Here is a 22,626-nt window from a genome sequence, read left to right as displayed (position 1 = left end):
AAGTTTATAGCACTAAGCAACAGTCAACAGATTCAGCACAATTCCTGTCAAATTACCAACATCGTTCTTAACAGCATTAGGAAAAAACTATTCTAAATTTCACATAGAACCAATAGAGAGCTGGACTAGCCAAAGCAATCCTAAGCAAAAAGAACAAGGCATCACATTACCTGACTTCAAACTATACTACAAAGCAACAGTAACCAAAACAGCATGGTACTGGTACAAAAATAGACAAATAGACCAGTGGAACAAAATAGAGAACTCAGAAATAAACTCGTGAGGATTTGTTCTACAGATTATTTCATCACTCAGGTGGTACTAAGCCTGGTACCCAGTAGTTATTTTTCCTTTTTTGGAGACAAAGTCTTGCTCTGTTAACCAGGCTGGAGTGCATTGGCATGGTAACAGTTCACTGCAGCCTTCACTTCCTGGGCACAAATGATCATCCTGTGTCGGCCTCCTGAGTAGCTGGGATCACAGGCATGCAACACCATGCCCAACTAATTTTTTGTATTTTTTGTAGAGACGGGGTTTCACCTTGTTACTCAGACTGGTCTCAAACTCCTGTGCTCAAGCAGCCCACCTGCCACAGCCCCCCAGAGTGCTGGGATTTCAGCTGTGAGCCACCATGCCTGGCCCCCAATAGTTATTTTTTCTGATCCTCTTTCTCCTCCCCCCTCCCCCCTCAAGTAGACCCCACTGTCTGTTGTTCCCTTCTTTGTGTTCACGAGTTCTCAACATTTAGCTCCCACTTTTAAGTGAGAACATACAGTATTTGGTTTTCTGTTCTTGTGCTAGTTTACTAAGGATAGTAACCTCCAGCTCCATCCATGTTCTTGCAAAAGATACTATCTCATTCTTTTTTATGGCTGCATAGTATTTCTTGTATCTGTACCACATTTCCTTAACCGGTCTGTCACTGATGAGCATTTAGGTTCGTTCTATGTCTTTGCTATTGTGAATAATGCTGCAGCAAACACTTGTGTGCATGTGTCTTTTATGGTAGAATGATTTATATTACCCTAGGTATATACCCAGTAATGGGATTGCTGGGTCAAATGATAGTTGCATTTTTAGCTCTTTGAGGAATCGCCATACTGCTTTCCACAGTGGTTGAAGTAACTTACACTGCCACTGACAGTGCATAAGTGTTCCCTTTTCTCTGCAACCTTCCCAGCATCTGTTATTTTTTATAAATAATCTGTTATTTTTTAATGATAGCCATTCTGACTGGTGTGAGATGGTGTCTCATTGTGCTTTTGATTTGCTTTCTCAAATGATCAGTGATACAGAGCTTTTTTCTTATGCTCATTGGCATGTACGTCTTCTTTTGCAAAGTGTCTGTTCTTGTCCTTTGCCCATTTTTTAATGGTGGTGTTTGCTTTGCTTTTGTACATCAGTTGAAGTTCATTATAGATGCTGGATGTTAGACCTTTGTCAGGTACATAGTTTGAAAATATTTTCTGCCATTCTTTAGGTTGTCTGTTTACTCTGTTGATAGTTTCTTTTGTTGTGCAGAAGCTCTTAAGTTTAATTAGATCCTATTTGTCAATTTTTACTTTTATTGCAATTCCTTTTGGGGTCCTTGTCATAAAATCTTTGCCTGTTCCTACGTCCAGGGTGGTATTGCCTAGGTTGTCTGCCAAAACTTTTATAACTTTTGGTTTAATATGTAAGTCTTTAATCCATCTTGAGTTGATTTTTGTGTACGTTGCAAGGAAGGGGTTCAGTTTCAATCTTCTGCATTTGGCTAGCCGGTTATCCCAGCACCATTTATAGAATAGGCAGTCTTTTCTTAATTGCTTGTTTTTGTCAGCTTTGTTGAAGATCACATGGCCAGAGGTGTGTCACCTTATTTCCCAGTTCTCTATTGTGTTCCAGTGGTCAATGTGCCTGTTTTTGTAGCAATACTTTTCTGTTTGGTTACTGTATTTTTGTAGTATACTTCAAAATCAGGTAATGTGATTCCAGTTTTGTTCCTTTTGCTTAGGATTGCATTGCTATTCAGGCTCTTTTTTTTTGTTCCATACTAATTTTAAAATAGATTTCTCTAGTTCTGTGAATAATGTTGTTGGTGGTTTGTTAGGAATGGCATTGAATCTGTAAATTGCTTTGGACAGTATATCCACTTTAATGATATTGATTCTTCTTCTCCATGAACATGGGATGTTTCTTCCATTTGTTTGTGTCTTATGTGATTTCTTTGAGCAGTGTTTTGTAATTCTCATTGTAGAGATCTTTCACCTCCTGGTTAGCTGTATTTCTAGGTATTTTATTCTTTTTGTGGCAGTTGTGAATGGGGCTGCCTTCTTGATTTGGCTGTCATCTTAGTTGTTTTGTATAGGAATACTGGTGATTTCTTGTACACTGATTTTTGTATTCTGAAACTTTGCTAAGTTGTTTATCAGATCTAGGAGTTTTGGGGCTGAGACATGGTGTTTTCTAGATACAGAATCATGTCATCTACAAACAGGCATAGTTTTACTTCCTCTCTTCCTATATGGATGCCTTTTATTTCTTTCTCTTTCCTGATTGCTCTGGTCAGGACTTTGAATACTAGATTGAATGGGAGTGGTGAGAGAGAGCATCCTTGTCTTGTGTTTATTTTCAAGGAGAATGCTTCCTGCTTTTGCCCATTCAGTATGATGTTGACTGTGGGTTTGTCATAGATAGCTCTTACTATTTTGAAGTATGTTCTTTCAATACCTAGTTTACTGGGAGTTTTTACATGGATTGATGTTGAATTTTATCAGAAGCTTTTTCTGATATAATTATGTGATTTTTGTCTTTAGTTCTGTTTATGTGATGTATCACATTTATTGATTTGCATATGTTGAACCAAACTTGCATCCTGGGAATTAAGCCTACTTGATCATGGTGAATTAGCTTTTTGTTGTGCTGCTGGGTTTGGTTTGCGAGTATTTTGTTGAGGATATTTGTGTTGACATTCATCAAGGATATTGGTTTGAAGTTTTCTTTTTTTGTTGTGTCTCTGCAGGTTTTGGTATCAGGATAATGTTGACTTCATAGAATTAGGTGTGGAGGAGTTCCACCTCCTCGATTTTTGGAGTAGTTTTAGTAGGCATGGTACCAGCTTATCTTTGTACATTTGGTAGAATTTGGCTGTTAATCCATCTGGTTCTGTGCTTTTTTTGGTTGGTATGCTATTCATTACTGATTGAATTTCAGAGCTCATTATTAGTTTAGTCAGGGAATCATTTCTTCCAGGTTCAGTCTTGGGAGAGTATATGTGTCCAGGAATTTATCCATCTCTTGTAGGTTTTGTAGTCTGTGTGCATAGAGGTGCCCATAGTAGTTTCTGATGGTTATTTTTATTTCTGTGGGGTCAGTGGTTACATCCCCTTGGTCATTTCTAATTGTGTTTATTTGGATCTCTCTTTTCTTCTTTATTAGTCTAGCTCGCAGTCTCTCTGTCTTACTAATTTTTTCAAAAGACCAACTCCTGGATTCGTTGATCTTTTGAATGGTTTTGTGTGTCTCAATTTCTTTCAGTTCAGCTCTGATTTTTGTTATTTTTTTATCTTCTACTAGCTTTGGGGTTTCTTTGTTCTTGCTTCTCTGATATTTTCCATTATGATGTTAGGTTGTTAATTTGAGATCTTTCTAACTTTTTGATGTGGACATTTAGTGCTATGAATTTCCTCTTAATACTGCCTTAGCTATGTCCCAGAGATTTTGGTAAAGCATACCTACTTTTGTTAGATCCTATGACCTTAGGCTAGGGATCAACAAACTAGGGCCATCCCCACAGGTGAAATCCAGACCTCTCCATGCTTCTTTAAATAAAGTTTTATTGAATTATAGCCATAAATGCTCTCAATTTTGCATATTGCCAGTGGTTGCTTTCCCACTGGAAGTTGACAGTCCCTAATTCAGTTCTGAAATGTTCCAAAATTCAAACTTTTTTGAGTACCAACATGATGCTGTAAGTAGAAAATGCCACATGTAAGTATTTAACACAAACTTTGTTTCATGCATATAATTATTAAAAATATAATTTCTCACCTTCACTGCCTGTAATCCCAGCACTTTGGAAGGCTGAAGTGGATGGATCACCTGAGGTCAGGAGTTCAAGACCAGCCTGCCAACATAGTGAAACCCTATCTCTACCAAAAATACAAAAATTAGCTGGGCGTGGTGGCAGGTGCCTGTAATCCCAGGTACTCAGGAGGCTGAAACAGGAGAATCACTGGAACCTGGGAGGTGGAGGTTGCAGTGAGCCAAGATCACCTTGTTGCACTGCAGTCTGGGCCAAAGACTGGGATTCCATCTAAAAAAAAAAAAAAAAAATATATATATATATATATATATATATATATATATATATATCTACACACACACACACACGTGTGTATGTATGTATATATATAATTTCTTACCTTCAGATTATGCATGTAAGATGTATATGAAACATAAATGAATTTTTAATTTAGACATATATATTCAGATATTTCTAAATCTGAAAATAGATGAAATTCAAAATACTTCTGGTCCCAAGCATTTTAGATAAGGGATGCTTTACCTGTACAATATCAGACTTGAGTAGTTGTGGCAGAGACCGTATGGTCCACAAAGCCTAAATTATGTACTATCTTATCCTTTAAGGAAAAGCTTGGCGATATAATCTGCCTCCAATCATATAGTCTGATTGCAGTTAACTTATTATAATAAACATTTATATGGCACCAAGGAATTGTTATCAAGTTAATCAGAAATTTCTGAAGTTTATAATTAAATTTGCTGTCTCTCTCTGTAGATCCAAACACCATCTGGCACTGTCTGTGAAGAGGCTTTGGCAGTATTTGGTGAAGCAGGAAGAAATTCAGGAAACCTTTATCAAAAATATATTCACAAAGAAACGGTGTCTACATGAGGTCTGTATAAGTTAAAACCTGTTTACTATTTTATTATTGAAATCTTTTATATTATTATATAACCATTAAAATGAGTTGTATTTTACAGATTTCTTGAAACACATTTTATATCATAAACATAGGCAATTAATGCTTAGAAAAGTGTAATTTAGAAGGGGGCAGTATTTTCATAAATCAATTTAATTTAATTCAAATTAAAATGGGACTTTTTTCTTGAAAAAAATGTTTAAGATTCCGCATCTTGTTTCTTGTATTTTGAATTGTCATGATCATCAATTTAAGAGAGAAGATAGAAATTTTCTATGATTTTCATGTGACAATTAAAAGAAGTCTATCTTAGAAGTTTAATTGTAACTGGGTTTGTATACTGAAAAATTTTTGTTTTATGTATTTATTTTTTTGAGATGGGGTCTCTGTCATTCAGGGTGGAGTACAGTGGCACCATTTCAGCTCACTGCAACCTCTGCTTCCCAGGCTCAAACAATCCTCCCATCTCAGCCTCCCAAGTAGCTGGGACTACAGATGCATGCCACCATGCCCAGCTGATTTTTTGTATTTTTGGTAGAGACAGGGTTTCACCATATTGCCCGGGGTGGTCTTGAATTCCTGAACTCAGACAGTCTACCTGCCTTGGCCTCCCAAAGTGCTGAGATTACAGGCTTGAGGCACTGCACCCAGCCAACTTTTTAAATATGTACATTTTCTTTTCTGTGGATTATGCTTAAGTTAATGAAATTTTACAAACCCAAATTAACCTATGCTGTAACTGGTTGCTTATACCTTGATATTATCATAATGGGTTTTTGTTTTGTTTTGTTCTGTTTTTGGTCATTTAGTTTAGTGCTAGTAATAAGTACCAGTTTCATGATATGGGGAACTTGCTTCTTTCATTTGGAAAGTTTTGTTATAAAAAGTTCAGGTGAACTAAACAGCAGACATAGTGATGTAGTCAGTTTTGTCTCCTGGACTGATAACGAAGAGTTCAGAACTGACATTTGGTGTGTGAACCACATTGTGCGTAGCACTGAACTAGTCTGAAAGCAAGCTTTGTACAGTTTTTGAAGTTGGAGGAAACACTGAAGATATTTCAGTTGAAGAAATAAATTGAATGGCTTCACAATAGACAAGCAGAAAGCAAGATGACATCTAACCTTTCTGCCTTCAAGGAAAATTACATATGTATCTCATTGTCTCTCAATTTAAGCACCCATTTTAAGTGGAAACTGTATGTGCTATTATTTACTATTTGCCTCATTTTGTAAATGTATTCAAATCAACCAAGTCGGGAAATAGTGTGTAGTATTCTTGCTGACTTAGAAGAATTTTGACCTGAGTACCTTTGTATAATATTGAAATGTAGACAAACATGAATGTATTTCATTTGTTTATTTGATCTTTTTAAAAAAAAAGTTGACATATTTGACTAATCTGACAAAAATCTTATTTTTCTACTGCTGATATGTTTGGGTATTTGGGAAATGAAGTAGTTCTGCAAACAATACAAAGAAACTATTGAACCGTTAGATTGTCTAGTTGATCCAGGAATAGAATCATTAAGGAAATAGTAATATAATCAAGCCAGAATACATAAACGTAGCAAATAATAAATATAACTGCACATTTTAAAATTTCTGTTATTCTTTGGAGTTTCATATCTCAAGAAAATTTTAAAATTATTTTTATTGTAATTATTTTAATCAGAAGCATGAACATGAATATGAATGTTGGACTGACAGTTTGTGACTATCAGTAAGCTAAATGTTTTCTTTGAATTTTGGTTTTTAATTCAAAATGACTATAATAGCCCTTACTTTGCAGTGTTTTAATAAGTTTATTTAAACCTTGACACAATTAATGGTAGTTATTAAAAGTTTGTTGTTATTGCTTTGTTTTATTCTTGATAGTGATACTCTTAAAAATAGTGTCTTTTTGATAAAGAATATGAAAAGAAAAATGTTACATAGTAAAGCATAGATTTGAATGGAATTAAATAGAATCTTTATAGAGTTTGTGTAAAATTAATCTTTACTGGAAAGATTACTAGCCTAGTTTTAGTATTAACAGAATCACCTTCCATCTCTTATTTTTCTAAAATGATGATTACACTTAAATAGTTTAATTGAAGTCACGTAATTTTCCAGGTGGTTAAGAGATACATATATGACAGGCCCTGTATTTTGGATAGCAGGTGATGGGAGAGTATTCTGAGAACTGCTCTTTCTTTCTTTATGTGTTTGAAAATGAAGTTTTATTTACAGTTTCTTCATCTGACCCTAAAATCCTGGTTTTCCACAGATCTTTTCTTTTCCTGTATAGTAAAGTTTACTGGTACATGTGTTTTAAAATAGAATGTCTTCTCTCTTTGTATTTAAATAGAAAGTACAGACAACTGCAATTAGATTAAGTCATTCTTAATAAAAACTTGGGACTTGACACCTCCCATCATTGTTCCCAATTCCTTTTTCTGTTTTTTTGTTTTGTTTTGTTGAACTTTCTGAGAAGAACTAAAAGTCTTGGAACAACTCTTTCTTTAACAAGTACTACTATTCCCTTTTAAGAAGTATATGTGCTTCCAAGCTATTTATTGACTGTTTCTGGCTTCATCAGTGGAAGAGAATTAGATAAATGTAGAAATTGAAATTTTCTAATCAAGAGATTTTCCTGAAGGTTCAGATGTGGAGATAAGACATAGCAGCGAGTTAGAGAATAATTAGACTTTGTTGATAGTGCTCTGACACCAGTAGCTCTGATTATTTTAATATAAAGTACTTTGGTTTCAATCATGCTTTAATGTCAACATTTTGAAATTGAGTAAAAACTTCTTAGGGATAGAATAAAAATTATAGTGGTAGTTAATGAGTTCTGAGGGATTAAGTTTTGCTCATCCCCTAACCGTGCACCCTCACACATGCTTCTTATAAGGTGTATGAAATTTTAAGAATAATAACTCTATATAGTGTTCTTTTCTAGTAAATTTGGTTTAAAATATAACATTTAAACAATCCCCAGTATTTTGCGTGTTACATCTCATCTTTACTCTTTGTCATGTGGTTATTCTTTCTTGATGAAGTCATTAGAGGACAACAGTGAAACCATCAAAAATTCTATGATGGAGGAGCCAAACATCAATAAGGTACAAAATATCATTCAACTGAAATTAGAAATTGCATTCTTTCACAAAAGAACAAAGCATTTGCATTTTAGTTTTAAACTGGTCTTGGTTTCCAATGGATTTAAAGTATTGTTCCCTCAGATTATTCTCCTTTTATTTTAACAACTTAAATACTGCAGTTGTAAAAGTGATTTCTGTTTTGTTAGATAAGAGAATGCAATTTTAAAGGGAGTTGAATGTATCTTGTTTTGGCTACACATTTTTCTGAGTAAATATAACTAAAGTTCTTAATACATGTGATTACAATAGCAATTGTTTAGTAGTATTTTAATTCTACAAGTATCATTTTTGAAGTTAAAATTCTCTCCTATGATATTAATTCCTAAAAATATAGTAAATACTGTTACATAGCATTTATTTTACTGGTAGCAACAGCATGTAGCAAAGTGCCTTAAGGGTACATAGTAAGTACTCATGGTACTTGAGAATCAAAGCACAAAAGATGAGAATCTGTATAATTATGAAATAACTCCTAGGTGTTCTGTGATTGCATATTCAACTATGACTTTATTTTATTTTATTTTTGAGACGGAGTTTCACTCTTTCGCCCAGGCTGGAGCGAAGTGGCGCAGTCTCAGCTCACTGCAACCTCTGCCCCCCAGGTTCAAGCTATTCTCCTGCCTCAGCCTCCTGAGTAGCTGGGATTATAGGCAGCCATGACCACACCTGGCTAATTTTTTTTTTTTTTTTTTTTTTTTTTTTTTTTTGTATTTTTAGTAGTGACAGGGTTTTGCCATGTGGGCCAGGCTGATGTCAAACTCCTGACCTCAGGTGATCCACCCGCCTCCCAAACTGCTGGGATTATAGGCGTGAGCCACCATGCCTGGCCAATTCAACTGTGACTTTATGAGGTTGATATTTAACTCATGTTTTTCATATTCTGTATTTAAAACAATCTCAGCAGTGATTTTTAAGTGAAAAATTTCTCAAAAAAATTTTTAAAGTTACTAATTTCTACCTCTTATTCTTTCCAACGGGAGTCTTTTGGTAAAATAGGAGAAATGATTCTGTGCAATTAATTAAAAAGCCTGATTTGATATCAGGTGTATATTATAACTAAAACTTTTGCAAAATAAGTATATGTGATTCATACTTTGAAAATTTCTAGTGGCCTTTGGGGGTTTTGAGGGAATATAATTCAAACTTTTAATCAATTAACACTTTTCCTTGCCAGGGTATTGATGATTACTTACTACTGTCACTGTCTACACATTATCAGGTATTCTTTTTTTTTTTTTTTTTTGAAGACAGAGTTTTGCTCTTGTTGCCCAGGCTGGAGTGCATGGCACAATCTCAGCCTACTGCAACCTCCACCTCCCAGGTTCAAACAATTCTCCTGCCTCAGCCTCCTGAGTAGCTGGGATTACAGGCATGTGCCACCACACCCAGCTAATTTTTGTATTTTTAATAGAGACAGGGTTTCTCCATGTTGATCAGGCTCGTCTTGAATTCCCAACCTCAGGTGATCCACCTGCCTTGGCCTCCCCCAAAGTGCTGGGATTACAGGCATGAGACACCGCACCCACCCACATATCAGGAATTCTTATACAAACATTTTTGTTTTGATACTGTTTATAAAATGTTAATAATCAATGTTGTATTTCTATAGTCATCTTCATGCTGTGTCAAAATGCAGTCTTTTTGAGGGGTGGGTTAACATCATTTTGGCCAGCATTTTCCAAGCCCACTGCTATATAATTTTTAAAAAAACTTTATAAGATATGCCTGACCTAAAATAACTACATATATTGAAAGTGTAAAACTTGTTCAATTTTGGCATGTGTCTACACTAGCGAAACCATCACCACAACCAGTATAATGATTATATCCATCAGTCCCCAGAATTTAATCCCTCCCTTCTTTTTCTCTTTCACCTGTGCCCTCTTCCCCAAGCAACTACCGAATTTTTCCTGGCGTTAAAGATTAATTTGTTGTTTTCTGGAATTTTATGTAAATAGAATCATATAATACATCATTTTTGGTTTATAGTCTGTGTTGACTTAGCATAATTATTTCAAGATTGATCTGTGTTGTGTGTTTTAGTAGTTCATTCCTTTTTATTATGATGCTTATTACATTGTATAGATATACCATAGTTTACCTGTTAATGAACACTTGAGCTAATTTTATTTTGGACCTATTCCAAATAAGGCTGCTTTGAATATTTGTGCACAAGTCACATTGTATGGAAAAATGCTTTCATTTCTCTTGTGTAAATGCCTAGGAGTGGAAAGACTGGATCATGTGGTGGGTATATGTTAAACGTTTTATGAAACTATTCAAATATTTTCCAAGGTGATTGTACTATTTATGTACATTCTCAATGGGTGGTGTACAAAATCCCATTCTATTTTTTTTTTTGTTTAAGGCAGGGTCTCACTGTGTCTCCCAGACTGGGTGCAGTGGTGTCATTATGGCTCACTGCAGCCTTGACCTCCCAGGCTCAAGCAGTCCTCTTGCCTCAGCCTTCTGAGCAGCTGGGACTACATGCATGCATCACCATGCCCAGCTCATTTTTATTTTTTGTAGAGGTGGGGTTTCTCCATATTGCGCAGGCTGGTCTCAAACTTCTGGGCTCAGGCAATTTTCCCACCTCAGCCTCCTGAAGTGCTGGGATTACAGGTGTGACCCACCATGCCCAGCCTCGCCTTACATTCTTACCAACAGTTGGTGTAGTCTATATTTTCATTTTAACCATTCTAGTAGGTGTGTAATAGTAGTTCATTGTGGTTTTAATTTGCATCGAGCATCTTATCACATGCTTATTTGCCATTTGTCTATCTGCATGAATTGCCTTCAAATGTTGTATTTATTTTGTATTAGGTTGCTTGTTTTCTTAATTCAGTTTTAACAGTTACTTGTGTGTTCTGGATAAAAATCATTTATCAGAAATGTGATTTGCAAATATTTTCTCTTATTCTATGGCTTGTCTTTTCATTCTCTTTACAAAGTGCTTTCATTTTATTTATTTATTTTTAAACAAAGTCTTGCTCTGTTGCCTAGGCTGGAGTGCAGTGGTGTGATCTTGGCTCACTGTAATCTCCACCTCCCAGGTACAAGCAATTCTCAGGTGTGCACTACCACACCTGGCTAATTTTTGTGTTTTTAGTAGGTGAGTAGACTGGGTTTCACCATGTTGCCCAGGCTGGTCTCGAACTCCTGGCCTCAAGTGATCTGCCCACCTTGGCCTCCTAAAGTGCTGGGAAGAGGGGCGTGAACCACTGCAGCCAGCCACAAGTTCTTTTGAAGGGCAGAAGTTCTAATTTTGATGATGTCTAATGTATTAGTTCTGGTTATTCATTTTCTTTTGGTGTTGTATTTAAGAAATCTTTGCCTAACCTAAGATCACAAAGAGTTTCTCCTATTCTAAGTGTTTTAGAGTTTTAATATTACATTTAGGTCTATAATCCATTTCAAGTTAATTTGTTTACATGGTGTGAAGTATAGACCTCAGTTCTTTGTTACTGTTGTTGTTTTTGCATCTGTATTTACAGCATTATTTGTTGAAAAGATTATCTTTTCTTTCACTAAACTATCTCTTTCACCTTTTCAAAAATCAACTGACACAGATGTGTAGGTCTAATTCTGGAGTGTATTTTGGGCCATTGATCCATCTTTATGGTAATAGCTCACTGTCTTTATCACTATAACCTTATAATAAATCTTGAAGTCATGTATTATAAGTCCTTCAAATATATTCTTCATCTAAGTTCTTTTCTTTTCTTTTTTTTTTTTGTTTTTGTTTTTTGCCTTATCACTCTGACTTAGAACTTCCAGTCCAGTGTTGAATAGAAGTGATCACCAGCAGACATTACTGCCTTGTTTCTGATCTTGGGGAAAGCAGTCTTTTATTATTAAGTAAAATGTTTCCTTTAGGTTTGTTGTAGATGTCCTTTATAAGTTTGAGGACGTTTCTTTGCGTTCCTACTTTGTTAAGAGTTTTTAATAAGAAAAGGATGTCGGATTTTTATCAATTTTTTTTTTTTTTTTTGCCTACTATTGAGATGATCATGCTTTTTTCTTTTTTAATATGATAGGTTAATGAATTTTTTTAAAATGTTAAACCAATCTAGCATTCCCAGCATAAGCTGTACTTGGTTATGATGTGTTATCCTTTTTATATATATAGTTACATTTGATAAAATTTTAAGAATTTTTACATCTATGTTCATGAAGGATATTAGTCTGTAGTTTTCTTACAGTGTTGTTTGTGTTGGTCTCAGATTAATGCTAGACTCTTAGAATGAATTGACGGAGATTCTCTCCTCTTTAATTTTTGGGAAGAATTTTTATAGAGTTAGTGTTATTTCTGAAGTGTTTGGTAGAATCCTGAAATTTTTTAAATGACAAAGTTGTGTCTGTCTTGGTTATTGTGAATAATGGTGCTATGAACATTGATATACAAATATCTCAGTCTCTGCTCTCAGTTTTTTGGGGTATATACAGAAGTGGAATTGCTAGATCATATAGCAATTCTGTGCTTAGTTTTTGATCTGCATAATCTCTTTAAATCTCTTTTAGCATTAATATTTGGATTCTTTTTTCCTCACATATCCAGCCCAATCAAAGCATGGCATCTTTATAAGGTGTGACTTGAAACTTTAGGAGATCTTTTAAGACCATATTCATTGTGATTTTTTTTTTAACTATAATGTTATGTTATGAGGCCTTTAACGAATACAATTATGTTCATAGCACACACAAGTTCTGTCTCTGTTTTTGGCTGACTGTATCATGTTCCTACTTCCTTCCCTTCCCAGCTTAGATTTCATGATCCATCATGGAATCAATCACTTGCAAACATCCTTATCTCTGTTCTTCCTACACTATACTTCCCTTGAAAATTCCCAAATATGCTTAAACCCAACTCTTTGTCCTATTCTGTGGCTGCACTCAAGCAGCTGAACATGTTTGGAGGAAAAGCACAGACCCTAGAGCTTGCCTCACTTTAAATTTATTAGCACAAATCCCAAATTAACATAAAATTTACCCTGCAGTCATAATAAATTGCTCTATAGCAAATTTGTTTTCTCATTTTCATTTTCATACTTCTTCCATTTCCTCAAACTTCCAGTATTTGTTTCCCACTCCCCACATATCAATATATTTTGCTGTTAAAATAAGTGCAGTCAGCAGTGATTTAGCCTAACCTGCCCATCATCATCTAATTTCTGCTCTATATGCAGATATTTTCTTCTGCCTCCTTTAACAGTGAGTGAACTGTCACCCTTTTATTCAAGGGCAGATCTTTCACTTGTGCACAGATCTTACCTGCTTTCACCTACCCAAGGACTTGTCTTCAGTTCTTAATAACTGAAGCCTATCTCCCTCTCTTCTCATCAGTAAATGTTTACCTCTCTCAAATTATTCTCATTAGCATGAGCAAATATATTTTACTGTTTTGCCTTTAAAAAATACTCCATTTCTCTAGTCTCCGATATAGCAAAATTCACTTAGATCTGCCTATAAAGTCATTCAAGATTTAAACAATAATATTGAAACACCGCAAACAAACCACCCAGCTTAAGAAATAAAACATTATCAATTCCGTTGAATGTCTCTATGATCCTTTCCCAGTGGACTCCCCTTCCTATTCACCAGATATCACATTCTCTCTAACTTAGTTATTATCTCCAGCCCACTCCACTGAGATTGTCGTAGACATGGTCACCATTGACTTCCAATATACTAAATTTAGTAGTCAATTATCTGTCTTCATATGATTCAACTTCTTAATAATCATTTGGTAGTGTTGACCCATAACATTTTTGTAAAATTGTTTCCTCACTTAATTTCCATAATATCAAACGCTTCAATTTCTTATGTTAGCTAATTGATAACTACTGAATTGTCTTTTTCCCGTCCTTGAAATATTGGTTGCCCCAGAATTCAGTTCTCTAACTTTTTAGCTTTCCTATCTTTACTCTCTCTTTGGGTTATCTCACGATTTAAATATTAATATAATCTATATGCTGACAACTCTCAAATCTCTCTAGTCCCAACAAATTTCCCGAATCTAGACATTGCCTGCTACAAACCTACTCCCCACTGTTTCCTTCACTTATGTCCATCTCAGTAAATGGTACCTTTACTCACCCAGCTGTCAGGCCTGATAACTAGGATTCATCCTTTTTCTTTCCTCCTTTTAATCACACTATAATTACAGCCCATTAACAAAATGTATCCCAATTCCAAACACTTATCACTTTCACCATTCCTACTGCCCCAATCCAATCCACTATGATCTCTCACTTCAGCTACTGTAGTTGCCTTTTAACTGGTTTTCTGGCAGTCATTCTCAAACCCTTTATGTTTTATCTCACAATAGCCAGACTTCTCAAAATCCACCAGTGGTTTCTCTGACTTAGAACAGGATATGAACTCTTTATTATGTCTTTTAAGACCCTGCAGGACCTGAACTTCTACCTTTATCTCTAGTCTTACCTTCTGCCACTTATGGTCATTCACAAATTTAATCTAAGACTTCTGAGATACCACCATTTCTTTGACCCACCCTCATGACATTCTGATTATGTATCTGACATGGCGTTCAGAGGTTTTCTATTAAAAAAAAAAAAAAGTCACCTCAGTTGACTGTTATTCAGGTTATCTTGAGACCACCTTATTGAGAAACAATGTTCTTAGTAAATAATGAGGACAGGAATGTATTCCTACATAGAGAAAGGTTTTCTGAAGTTCATACCTGCAGGAGCTTTCCTCCCATACATGTAAAGTTTGAAAAAATTCCCCAGGTGAAACTGGTATGATCCCCCATCCTGCCTTTACCAGCAAGTGGCACATCCCTCTATTCCATGGAGCCATCATCTTCCTCTGTCGCCAATTTCTTCAAAACCTAAGAATGAACATTTAGTATACTTGAGATACCAGGCAGATTGGTAGGTAAGCTGGGATTTTGTCATAAACTATGGAATTTGTTATGTATGTCATTAACAGATGACCAGCCTTTTGTGGTCAGAGCTGAGACTTCCCTCAGAAGACAAGTTGATCCTCAAGTCAACCAGAATGTTCAGCGAATACTGAAATTCATAAGTAAATTATACTTTAGATTAGAATGTATTTGACTCTTTTTATATGGTGACTGATTTTTGTTTGTGTAGGGGTATTTTGGTTTGGTTATCTTGTAAGTCTCTTTCAACTTTCCAATTGAGCAGTCATCTTAATTGCCTTTATTTTATTTATTTATTTTTTTGAGACAGGGTTTTGCTCTGTTGCCTGGGCTGGAGTACAATGGCTCGATCTCAGCTTACTGCAGTCTCTGCCTCCTGGGTTCAAGCATTTCTCTTACCTCAGCCACCCAAGTAGCTGGGATTACAGATGCGCACCATCATGCCCAGCTAATTTTAGTATTTTTAGTAGAGGCAGGTTTTCTCCATGTTGGCCAGGCTGCTCTTGCACTCCTGACCTCAAGTGATCCACCCACCTCAGCCTCTGAAAGTGCTGAGATTACAGGCGTGAGCCACCACGCCTGACCTTAGTTGCTGTTTTTAAAACACTGCATATTCTGATCAGTTCTGTGGTCAATGGCCAGGCATTGGTGATATTTCTATCAAAATTTTGCAGGAAGTAAATTTATTGTATGCTGATTTCAAATAATGTATGTGTTTCACAATAAGTCTGTAAACCTAATTCATTTTAAAAGACTGAAAGTTAGGATGACCAGGCGTGGTAGGTCACGCCTGTAATCCCAGCACTTTGGGAGGCCAAGGCCGCCGAATCACCTGAGGTCTGGAGTTTGAGACCAGCCTGGCCAAAATGGTGAAACCTCGTCTCTACTAAAAATACAAAAATTAGCCAGGCATGGTAGCAGGTGCCTGTAAGTCTCAGGCAGGAGTCTCAGGCAGGAGAATCGCTTGAACCTGGGAGGCAGAGGTTGCAGTGAGCTGAGACTGTGGGCCACTGCCCTCCAGCCTGGATGACAAGAGCAAGATTCCATCTCAAAAAACAAAAAAAAAGATAATATGAAATAATGTCCTATATTAGGCAACAATTCAACTGTTCAATTGCCTCCTCTTTTCAACTTATTTTAGTAAGTGTTGAATTTACATAGTATTCTTTTCTAAGTCCAAAGATGTATACACTGTGTCTGAAGTAAGCAGAAGGTCAAATATATGTCCCCCATCTAAAGTACATAGAATTGTGGTTTATTTAGCTACTAAAATGATTACTCACTTGGGCAAGTTACTTTGCCGTTCAGGATTTCAGGTTTCTCTATAAATTGAAGGTTAACTACAACCAGCTGGCCAAATCTCACCTGCCTCTACATAGCCCATGAGCTGAGAATTTTTAAAGGTTTGAAAGAAATTGCAACAGTGACCCTTTGTGATCTGCAAAACCTAAAATATTGACTGTCTGACCTTTTAAATTTCTTAAAATAGTATTAAAGAATTATAATGCTAAGAAACTTGGTAAATACATTTTGCTTTAATAATTAGAATGTGTTGATCTTTTAAAGTTAATTCACTGTGTCTTGGGCGGATAACCACTTAATGAAGTTGTGTGTTGTATCAGCTGTTTTTTTATGTGTAAAAAAGCAAGTTTGAAGAAATTTAAATTTCCCTTGTCAAACTTTGTTTTAGGGATAATTAGCATATACAATAGTACCTTTAGAATTGAAATATCTAGTTTCTTAAAATAATTTATGCAAGTACTAATTGATAGATAGGCACATATTATTAGTTCTATTACTAAAATCACTGCATTTTTGGATTTTGTTTCCTTTTATTTAGATAGAAGCAGATTTGGGATATCCTGGAGGTAAAGCAAGAATTATTCATAAGGAATCTGATATCATTACGGCGTTCGCTGTTAATAAGGTAAGTACATAGACATTCTTCTTTTGTTTATTAAGTATTTATAGATGGATAATATATTCTGTTTTATCAGTTTATCCAGTATTTCTTTCCCAAAGCTGCTTCCAGTTCCTTAAATTGCAACCTGGATACTTCTTTTATTTTATAAAATATTATTTGATAATGTGATTTTGTTATTATATGATTTTGGATATGTAGCTGATAAAATACGTAATGTTTTATTACTATGCAGAGAGAAGTACCAAATATATAGACAGTCGCTTTTAGAATTTATACAATGTAGTACAGTAGTTAACCCACAGAAGAAGTTTTTTATATTCCTTATGAATATGTCAAATGTGGTTCTGGGTGTTTGGTAAGATTTAAGCTTATGTGTGACTCAAATTCTCCCTCTTTGATTTATACCTTCAATAGCTGCCGAACATGTGTATTTTCTTAGTATTTCTTAAATTTCTACTTAACATCCTCCTTAGACGTCTGTATGCTCCTCACAGAAGAGGTGGCCTTAGGTAATACAGTCCAAGATTGAAATCTGTCTTAATCATTTTCCCCTTCTATCTCCCCTAATTGCCTTGCTGTGTAGTTCCTAATGACTTCTAATTATTCTTTTGTTTTCCTTCCATTAACTTAAAGGATATGTGTATCTTCTTTTTATGTATTCATAGAAGATACCTAAAGGAGATATTGTATACATATATATAAAGTAAATTTTCATATGTTCCTAAATTTAAAATAATTTTTAAATATTATATAGATACATACCCTATAATATATACAGGGAAATGTGATATACAGGAAAATTACCCATTTAGTAATCCTTTCACCAGTTGGTTTTCTATCTTTTTGTGCTATGTCTGTCTGCTCTGAATTCTTCTGGACAGTATGTTTGTTGTTCTGCGTCCTTCACTTCATTTCCCTCTTAGACACCATTGAGCAATGACTGGTTAAGGGGCTGATTCCAGATTTGCCTGCTTCAGACAGTTCTGTTGTCAAAGAAACAGCTCCGTGCGAAACAGACAAATCTGGAGTCAGCCCCTTAGCCAGTTGTAATATCTGTATAATGTGATATTATATATACATGTCAAATACAAAATTGTTGGCGAGGTGTGGTTGCTCACACCTGTCATCCCAACACTTTGGAAGGCCAAGGCAGTAGGCTCACTTGAGGCCAGGAGTTTGATAGCAGCCTGGGCAACATTGTGAAACCTTGTCTCTACAAAAAAAAAAAAAAAAAATTATTATCTATACCTGCATTACCTGCTTTTTCTTGAAGAAAATATTATTTAAAATATTCTGTGCTATAAAAGAAACTAGTTGTTTTCTTCTTGAGTGTTTATATATAAGTACTAGTAATGAACAGTTATTCACGTGTATAAAGTCTACAGGTTACTGTCTATGAATATGCCTGTTTAATTTTTATTTCCCCAGATTTGCTATTTTTATATTTTTATTTTTATTTTATTTTATATTTTATTTTATTTTATTTTATTTTATTTTAGTATGTTTTGAGACAGAGTCTCGCTCTGTCGCCTGGGCTCGAGTGCAGTGGCACAACCTTGACTCACTGCAACCTCCACCTCCCAGGTTCAAGCGATTCTCCTGCCTCAGCCTCCCAAGTATCTGGGACTACAGGTGTGCACCACTATGCCCAGCTAATTTTTGTATTTTTAGTAGAGACGGGGTTTCACCATGTTGGTTGGCCAGGATGGTCTCGATCTCTTGACTTCGTGACCCGCCCGCCTCGGCCTCCCAAAGTGCTGAGATTACAGGTGTGAGCTACCGTGCCTGGACGATTTGCTATTTTTAATATCCTTACTAAATTTGCAGCTGAGAAATAATACCTTTGCTTTAAATTGCATTTTTTAAAATGCCATTGAGATTTTTTTTGTGATTTGTTTAGTTGGGAACTACCTGTGTCGAAAACTATGAAGGGTCTCAGATTTTACCTTAAATTAAAACTAACAGTTACCTTTCTGTTTCTGTTAGTTGTCACAGAAACAGTTCTCTTTGAGGCAGGCAGTGGATTGTTTAAACAGTGCATTTAATTGATCCATTAAACAGTTTAATGGATGCTATTAGAAGACATACGATTCTTTGATCAGAGACAAAGGATAGTTTATGTCTAACAGCAAATGCAATAACCAGAAAATCAGCACTTTACACTGGTTCCCTGAGCCACAATTTCCAGAGAATGATGGGAAGAGGGCCAGATGATACCTACCTTACCTACACACATAGTAGGTTATATTACAGGAGAGGATCACTGAGTTTAGGGGAACCAGATCTTTTATAATAGATAGTAAGTATTCTTGCCCTTTGCTCTGGAGGGAGAGACAATAGTTATATAAACATCCTGGTAATTATACTGCAGAAAAAAGGACAGACATGACTCACTTATAAAACATGCAGAATTTGGGAGACCCGTGGAGAATTACCACCCAATAATCTAGCTATATCATTTTTTCATTTATTTCTAAGATCTCAGTTTTTTCTTAATAGTTTGTGTTAGAATCTTACATAGCAGTAATGGTAATCCTATTTTCTCTTTGATGTCATTATCTTCCTGTTTTCTGTTTTAAAGATATGCATGCATGCATGCATGTATTTATTTATTTATTTATTTATTTATTTATTTATTTATTTATTGAGACAGGGTCTCATGCCTGGTGCCCAGTGCTGTGGTGCAATGTCAGCTCACTGCAGCCTCCACCTCCTGGGCTCAAGCAATCCTTCCACCTCATTCTCCCAAGTAGCTGGGACTACAGGTGCATGCCACCATGCCCAACTAATTTTTGTATTTTTTGTAGAGACAGTGTTTTGCCATGTTGCCCGGGCTAGTCTCGAACTCCTGAGCTCAAGCTGTCTGCCTGCTTCAGCCTCCTAAAGTGCTAGGATTATAGATGTGAGCCACTGCACCCAGCCAAAATGTACATTTTTGATTCATAGGCATTTAAAATTTCATGTCACTTTTCATTTGTAATCTTTTTCTGACATACTTCTCCCACTATATTTCTGTCCCTACACCTTTTTTCTGTGACCCTTTCCCACTTCTTTTTTTTTTTTTTCCCTCAGATTGAAAAACTTTAGGAGAAAGTTGTTTTGTTTGAATAATTAAGAATTATGTTTTTAGTTTGGAGTTCCTTATTGCCCTCACCTTTCTGTACCCTATAGGGCTCCTATCTTCCTCCACATTTCTGAATTTTGCAAACTTTAGAGAGCTCATAGCATTCTAGCAGTCTAGAAAGACAGTACTGGGAGAGGAAATAAAATGCTGCATGTATTGCCATTTATACTGGCTTTCTATTGGATGTACTTTTCCTAGAACATAAACATATCTCCAAACTGAAGCTTATTATTTCACTAAAAGTAAGAATGCTGTATATCTTGTACTTTAGTTATCACTGCTAGAAGTTATTTCAAAACTACCATTTTCAAAAGCAGCTTATATACCTATTTTGCCTATTTCTTTTAAAATTACTGTTTGACTTATTTTTCAGGCAAATAGAAACTGCATAGCAATCGCTTCCAGTCATGATGTTCAAGAACTGGATGTTTCTGGAATTCTGGCCACACAGATCTACACTTGGGTAGATGATGATATAGAAGTGGAAACCAAAGGGTACCTTCATACTTTGTTTTTATTTAGTAATGTTGCAGTATGAGTTACTATATTTACTGAACTATCACTTTCAAAAGATTCTTTAAAGCAATTTATAGATTGTAAGCAGAGTAGAAGCTGATATGCTAAATGAGGGGTGGCAAGAGCTTTAAATAAGGGAATTGAGAGAAGAGTAAGTGAAGGGAACAGAAATTGTTCAGGTATGAGGTTGTTGTGTGTGAGTTATGAATAAGAGCTGAAGAAAATTAATTTTAAAGGGAACTATAAATTCAAATTTTAGACCTTTCAAGTGTAAAAAAGAAAGAAATGATGAGTTGTTTTTATTCTGGTTGACATTCCTTTATAGATCAGAAGACTTCTTGGTTATACATGCTCGTGATGATTTAACAGCTGTTCAAGGTACAACTCCATATACACATAGCAATCCTGGCACTCCAATCAACATGCCATGGCTTGGTAGTACACAGACTGGCAGAGGAGCATCTGTGGTATGTAAAGTTAAAAATAAATTTAAGTTATATGTAACTTTTTTTTCCCTCTAGGTTAATGGATAAAGGATGATTTAAAACACTTTTCTTAATTCCTAAAGTTTTAGTAAGTCTTACATGTTGGAAATTGTAAATTTTGATAATGAAGAATAGTATGTTTTCATTTGAAAGGGTAATAGCAAATTGTTTCAAAAATATACTTTGCTTGAAAATCAAAGAGCTATATTTTAATTAAGAATTATTTGAAACATAATGGTTCAGATCAGGCTTCACCAAGCTATTCCCCATAGATCAAATATTACCCATGACCTGTTTTTATGTAGCTAATATGCTAAGAATGGTGTATACATTTTAGTGAAATGGTATATACGTTGTTTTTTCAGTGGTTGAAAAAACAAACATAGTATTTTTTGGCACATGAAAATTACATGAAACTTGATTTCAGTGTCTTTTTATAAATAAAGTTTTATAGGAACACAGCCATAGTCATTTGTTTCTATTTTGTCTGTGGATGCCTTCACACTACAGTGGCAGAATTGAGTATCTGCAACAGAAAGTAAATATCCATAAAGCCAAAACATTTGCTATCCAGTCCTTTATAAAAAAAGGTTTGCTAACCCCTTGTCTAGGTATCTTTTAATGGATATCAATTAACACCTATATCCGTATTATCACTTTTTTAAATGCCAGGACAAATATTCTTTTTTTTTTTTTTTAACAAAAACAATACAATTTTTTTTAAGTTAAGCAAAAAGCAATATAATGATGAACTGAAACATAATTTTTCTGTAGTGATAGAGGATCTGTTTTAGCCCTGATTGGCTAGAGATGTGATTCATGTTTGTACTTCCAAGAGTTTCCTTTATTATTACTTAGGGTATGGGAACTAATGAACAGATTAGAAGAAGCAAAGAAAGGTGGTAGTTTTTCAGAATTTCGTAAGTCCTGTAGAATGCTTCCCTTGGCCAAAAAATACATTTTTTTTTCATTAATTAGTATGGGTAATTGTTCAAGTAAAGGCTCAGTCATCTTTAATAATACCTTGTAATATTTTGTACCTAATGCAATTCCTTTATAGTTGATATTACCTTATAATTTGCAGTGTCTGTTGTAGTTGTTATTTACTCGTACTTAAACATTCTTCAGATGAAGCTTGAGATCCAGAAAGGTCAAGTGGTTCAACTTAGGTCACTTTGTTAAATGTGTCTTGGTGGAGCTTGTTTTAAAGCCTTCTCTTCTCCTTAGTTCAATGATTTCAAGTAGCAGTGTTTTAAGGATTAAAATGAACTTGAAAAGCAATCTAGTAATTATTCAGATGAAATGACTTGCTCAGTAGTGGTTAAATTCTTTTTCCAGCTGACAGGTGTGTTACAGTTCGTCTGTAAAACTTACTGATATTATAATATTTTAAAAGAGAACTCAAGGGGAATATGCCGAAGAAGTGAATAGGACTAATAGGCACTTTTTGAACTCCAGCTTCAGAGATTACAATATAGTTCTTCCTGTAACATCTTTCTTGCTGGTCTCTTCCTCTTTCTATTCTTTACACAGCAGCAGCCAGTTACTGTTTTCTAAAACATCATTGAGATTGTCACTCACTTTCTAAAAAATGTCAGAT

The 22,626-nt window shown here is 35.2% G+C and overlaps 1 protein-coding gene across 4 annotated transcripts in view; it reads left to right on the top strand.

Moving 5' to 3' along the window:
- Positions 1–22,626, top strand: part of DMXL1 (Dmx like 1) — a 179,081-nt gene that overhangs the window by 130,122 nt on the left and 26,333 nt on the right. For 3 of the 4 annotated variants that reach the window (XM_030927848.1, XM_030927850.1, XM_030927849.1), the window contains 5 exons: positions 4,781–4,898; positions 7,969–8,031; positions 16,818–16,904; positions 20,399–20,520; positions 20,867–21,008. In XM_030927848.1, the coding sequence (XP_030783708.1) occupies positions 4,781–4,898; positions 7,969–8,031; positions 16,818–16,904; positions 20,399–20,520; positions 20,867–21,008 (532 nt within the window). The remainder of the gene's footprint in view (positions 1–4,780; positions 4,899–7,968; positions 8,032–16,817; positions 16,905–20,398; positions 20,521–20,866; positions 21,009–22,626) is intronic. The other variant, XM_010353785.2, reaches the window with a different exon arrangement.

This window comes from Rhinopithecus roxellana, chromosome 3, assembly GCF_007565055.1.
Source record: "Rhinopithecus roxellana isolate Shanxi Qingling chromosome 3, ASM756505v1, whole genome shotgun sequence".
NCBI classification, from domain to species: Eukaryota; Metazoa; Chordata; class Mammalia; order Primates; family Cercopithecidae; genus Rhinopithecus; species Rhinopithecus roxellana.
The sequence above is the reverse complement of the archived record's forward strand: the minus strand, read 5'-3'. Positions and strand labels throughout refer to the sequence as shown.